Source organism: Austrofundulus limnaeus, unplaced genomic scaffold (genome assembly GCF_001266775.1).
Source record: "Austrofundulus limnaeus strain Quisiro unplaced genomic scaffold, Austrofundulus_limnaeus-1.0 Scaffold256, whole genome shotgun sequence".
NCBI classification, from domain to species: Eukaryota; Metazoa; Chordata; class Actinopteri; order Cyprinodontiformes; family Rivulidae; genus Austrofundulus; species Austrofundulus limnaeus.
The window spans coordinates 496,781-501,624 of NW_013952658.1; the positions used below are offsets into that span (position 1 = coordinate 496,781).

The 4,844-nt window shown below is 41.6% G+C and overlaps 1 protein-coding gene across 1 annotated transcript in view; it reads right to left on the bottom strand.

The window, feature by feature from the left end:
* The window catches only part of nek1 (NIMA-related kinase 1), a 37,663-nt gene that overhangs the window by 28,955 nt on the left and 3,864 nt on the right, over window positions 1-4,844 (bottom strand). Inside the window, exons 5-10 of the mRNA XM_014020542.1 lie at window positions 3,892-3,975; window positions 3,714-3,781; window positions 3,537-3,623; window positions 2,510-2,564; window positions 2,121-2,327; window positions 1,967-2,039 (exon numbers count right to left, since the gene is read on the bottom strand). Of these exons, the coding sequence (XP_013875996.1) occupies window positions 1,967-2,039; window positions 2,121-2,327; window positions 2,510-2,564; window positions 3,537-3,623; window positions 3,714-3,781; window positions 3,892-3,975 (574 nt within the window). The remainder of the gene's footprint in view (window positions 1-1,966; window positions 2,040-2,120; window positions 2,328-2,509; window positions 2,565-3,536; window positions 3,624-3,713; window positions 3,782-3,891; window positions 3,976-4,844) is intronic.

Sequence of the window (4,844 nt, forward strand, 5' to 3'; positions counted from 1 at the left end):
GACAAACTTTGGTGTTTTTTGACGAGTTACTTTCATTTTTGCTTCTACTTTTCATTTAATTTAAAATAGGTTTCCATTCTCGGCAGGTTTCTAAGGTTTTTCTTCTACATATTAAAAAAGTTGTGAAACAACTGAGTGGCACACTACTGCTACTAGTGGTGAGAAAGTGTATTGCACCTTATTCAAAATCAATGCGGTCCCACGGCCCAAAGTTAAAAACTGTTGTTCTTTTGAGGCTCTCAAGGTGGTGCTCACGGCCCACAATTGGGCCGCAACCCATGGGTTAAGAATCTCTGGTCTGGACCACAGATCGATGACAGAGGAGCAGAGTTGTCAACTGATTACCAGTTGGTGGTGAGTTGGATCGGATGGTGAGGGATGATGCCAGTCAGACACAGGAGACCCAAACATGTCGTGAGGGTTTTCTGGGAACGCCTGGCAGAACTCCTCAGAAAGATCTTCACTCCCARTGGGCCATATTTTGTGCCTTTTGTCTCTTTGGACTGCTGGGCTGAGCTGCAAGGGTGGCCCTCAAACCCAGTAGTGGACACCCAGTTGAGGATGGCTGTCAAGCTGAAGAAGGAGTTCTACTGAGCCTTGTTAACTCCAGAGGCAGCTGAGGAGTAATGGGGGGCCAAGCAAGCTGCAGGGCTCTAGGAGTGGAAGAGAGCTGCTCTGAATTCCTCTAGGATCTGGATATGTTCTTGGCTGTCTTGGTTGACATGCCTTTGCAACATGGTGCGCACATTGGGGTAGTGCCACTAGATTGGTAAATTGGGGTGGGAGGAGCTTCCCTGGTAAGGTCTATTTAGGGGGGCTGGTGATAAGAGTCTGGTTGATGGTCAAACTTCTGTTACAGGAGGGACAGTGCAGGTGCTGTCCCAACCATGGAACAGATAACCAGCTCTTTACCCTCCCTTGCATCCTTGATGGGGCATGCTAGTCCGCCTAACCAGTTTGTGTGYGTTTTGGGGACTTGGAGAAGGTAATCAACTGTGTTCCCCAGGGTAACCTGTAGAAGGGATCCTTGGGGATGAAAGGAGTCCTGTTGGTATTTCATGCTATGATCTCCAGCTCTGACTGGAGCAGTTTGCAGCCGAGTGTGAAGTGGTTGGGATGATGAACAGAATCTTTCATATCTGATGTCACGATCCTCAATCGTAAAAGGGTGGACTGACCTCTCCAGGTTGGGAGTAAGGTGCTCCCTCAAATGGAGGAGGAATTTGTGGCTTTCTTCATGAGTGAGGGAAGAATGGAGTGAGACTGACATATGGAACAGTGCCACTTCTGCAGTATTACACACTTTGTACTGACCCACTGCAGAGGAACAAGGCAATGCTCTCTCTTAATCAATCAACCAATGTTTCTACCCTCACCTATTGTAACAAACTCTGGGTAGTGACCGACAGAACAGAAATTGTTAGGGGTCAGAAAGAAACTGCATAACAACTTTTTTGTCTTTTAGTTTTAGCAAATTAATCATGGACTGTGTCCAAACTCAGGGGCTGTGTCCTCTGAAAGTCCAATTTGTCATCCGCTTATGTCACAGCACCATCAAATCTTGAATACAGGCAGTAGAAATGAGTTTTCTGCACAGGATAGCTAGGCTCTCTCTTAGAGATGGGGTGAGAAGTGCAGTTATTTAGGAGAGACTCAGAGTAGAGCTGCTGGTCCTCCACACCCAGAGGAGCCATTTGAGGTGGTTTGGGCATCTGGTAAGGATGCCTCCTGAACGCATCCCTGGGTATGTGTTCCAGGCCTGTCCAACTGGGAAGAGGAACCATGGAAGACCCAAAACATGCTGGAGAGACTGTCTCTAAACTAGCCTGGGAGCATGTGATAAGAGACAACTCAGCCTCCCTGCTCCAGCTACTKCTCCTACAACCTGACTCCAAGATAAGTGGCAGGTAATGGATGAAAGGTTGGGAGATGCAGAAACAGAAAGTACTGCATAAAGTTTGTTTACCTGACAGCATTTGCGTCACACCCATTTTAGGCTGCTTGTGAAGAAAACTATGGCTGAATTCCTGAGCAATGATCTGGAGAAAGAAAAAAAAGCTTTTTCACAAAAAAGTCATTTATGCATGAAAAATAAAAGCAGTAAATTAAAAAATACTTAACTCTACCTGAGGTGTGAGAAACCTCTCTATCCTGCAAAAAAGGAAAGGTTTGTCCAGTATAGCGCTGACTGAGGGCCTCTCTCGAGGGTTACGTTTAAACAGCTGTGCCAAGAGAGACCGAAGTTCTTGGGAGTAGTGAACAGACACTGGCGGGTATGAGCCACGGATTATCTTCAGGACTAAGTTCTTCATGTTGCCAGCCTCAAACTAAAAGAGATCACACACACAGTTGGAGGCTAAAAGGAAAAACATCAAAATTAAGCTAATGAAACTTAGATATGCACCAGTTATACATAGAACGTGTACACAAATGAACACTGAAGTTCTGCAAAGGATACTTTAAATGTACATAAATATGTAAACAGCACACACACACACAATGTACTTACTGCATGCTTAAGAGTGCACATTTCATACAGGACACAGCCTAGGGCCCAAATATCGCTGCAGAAGGAAGGACAGCAGGGAAAGTAAAGGTGAGAGGGACCACAAAGACAGGTAGGGGTAGGTTTTTGGACAAAGGTGACCCGACACTTTGAACCGAGGATTAAATTGCAAGTAGTGGAGTGAGAAAACATTACACTGTTGTAAAAATTTGGGAAATTGGATTTTGTCAAAATAGAATAAATAAATACTTTATCTATGAGTTCCTTGAAGGAAATGGCTGAAATATAATCCTAAAAATGTTTTGAATTACCTTTCTGAGCAGGACCAACAACTAATGATGATTTTGAGCAAAAGAGCCCTAAACTTTCACTACTTTCCTAAAGTGTTAGTGAAGCTATTTTCACTAACAGATGACAGGAAATCTCTGTATCCAAATATGGTCTGAGGTTTCCTCTTCTAGATGTCAATAAAACCTTATTACAATACACTAAAAATAGGATTGAGTCCAAATTTCCAGGGCTGTTCCCCTTTAGCAAGACAAATCAAGCAATGTCAGGATGATCCATGTATCAAAATGTAGCTTAAATAGCCAAGAGTCCGAAGATGTGCTTAGTTTAGTTTGACCAAAGTCAAATTAATCCCTGATTTGATGCGATTTGTCATAAATTTAAAAAAAATGCAATCAACTTTTAGCTGTAACTTGTGCTGTTTTCTTTATAATAAACTGAAGATAAAAAGGTACTTGGGTACTGCAAAAGCTTTCTTCCATTTACTAAATGAAAGATAAAAATATCTTCACTGACTTTACCTAAAGTGGATTAGATAACAGACAATTTAACTGGAAATGAAGAAATCAATATTAGCTTCCTGCTGTAGATGTAGCCAATCAGGATCATGAGGAGACATGATATCATCCTGAAATCGCCGAGACACCGCCACAAAATCCTGCATGACTCACTTTTAAGAGGAGACATGAAGACTGACAAATGAGTTATCCATCAAAATCCCATAAACCACAGCATCGAGTACCTTTTGTTGTTGTACGGTTTGTTTTCGCAAATCTCTGGTGATAAGTAATATGGCGTCCCTATGCATGTCCTCGCCAGATCTACAGTGCTGGAAAGTGATAAACAACAAGTTACGTCTCCACAAGGTTTTGTCTTTAAAAAAATATCTGCAGATCTTTTCAGATAACACGAAGCTTACCTGTTCAGGACCCTGGCAATACCAAAATCCCCAAGCTGAACTGTCCCATCTTTAGTCAAAAATATATTCTGTACACACATTTTGGCAACATATAAATGAAGCGAAAAATAATAATACAAATGATTGTAAGCCAATGTGCTTGCAAAGAATAAAAGAAAAGATTATATCAAAGTAATACCTGTGATTTAATGTCCCTGTGGAGAATTTTTCGATCATGCACATGCTTCAGTGCCAGGCAAATCTGCACAAACCAGTCCAGGATCTTAAGGGGAAAAAAAGAGAAAATGGTGAAACCCACATTAAGAAAATCACTATAAAAACTTGGCAAAAATAGCATTGAATCTAATTTTGGTGGATCGCCGTCCGCTCGCAGAGCCACTGCTCTCATTTAGGGCTGTCACGATTATTGTCAACTATTAAATTAGTCAACGATTTTAATAGTTGCGTCGGTTTTTTTTCTAACTTTGTTTTTCTCTCCAAACAGCTGCGGCACCTTCAACTGCCACGTCTGCCTTTCTGTCCTTGACACACATGCACAGTAGTGGTAATTAGGGTTGCCCAAGGAGGTTCTATAGAACAGCTGGAGTGCGCAGAAACCACGTGATCGGCTGGAGAAGCTAACAGCTAATGCAAAATGGTCAAGAGTCTGGATTTCCCATTACTGTACATGTTGGTGGCAGAGCAGAAAAAAGGACTGATGATGTAGAAATCATAAAAACTATTAATAATAATATTAACCCAATTATTATTAATGTTTTACAGTTTATATAATCTAACGCAGTGGTTCCCAAACTTTTGATCTTCTGACCCACAAAATATCCATGGCAAAAACTTGTGACCCCAAATATTATTGGTCTGAGCACACAAACTTTGTTAATAACCCTAAAAACACAGGATTTTTGACAATCTAAACAGCTTGTACACAAATATAAATACTTGTATATCAGCAATTATTTTATTACCCTTTAAATTGATTTCTGTAGATTATCCAAGGTGCTTCATGACCCATAATTGGGTCCCAAGCCCAACTTGGGGAACCAAAATGCAGTGGTTCCCAAACTTTTCAGATTTTGACCCACAAAATAACAGTAGCAGAGACCTGTGCCCCCAGTTATTTTTGGATGATAAACA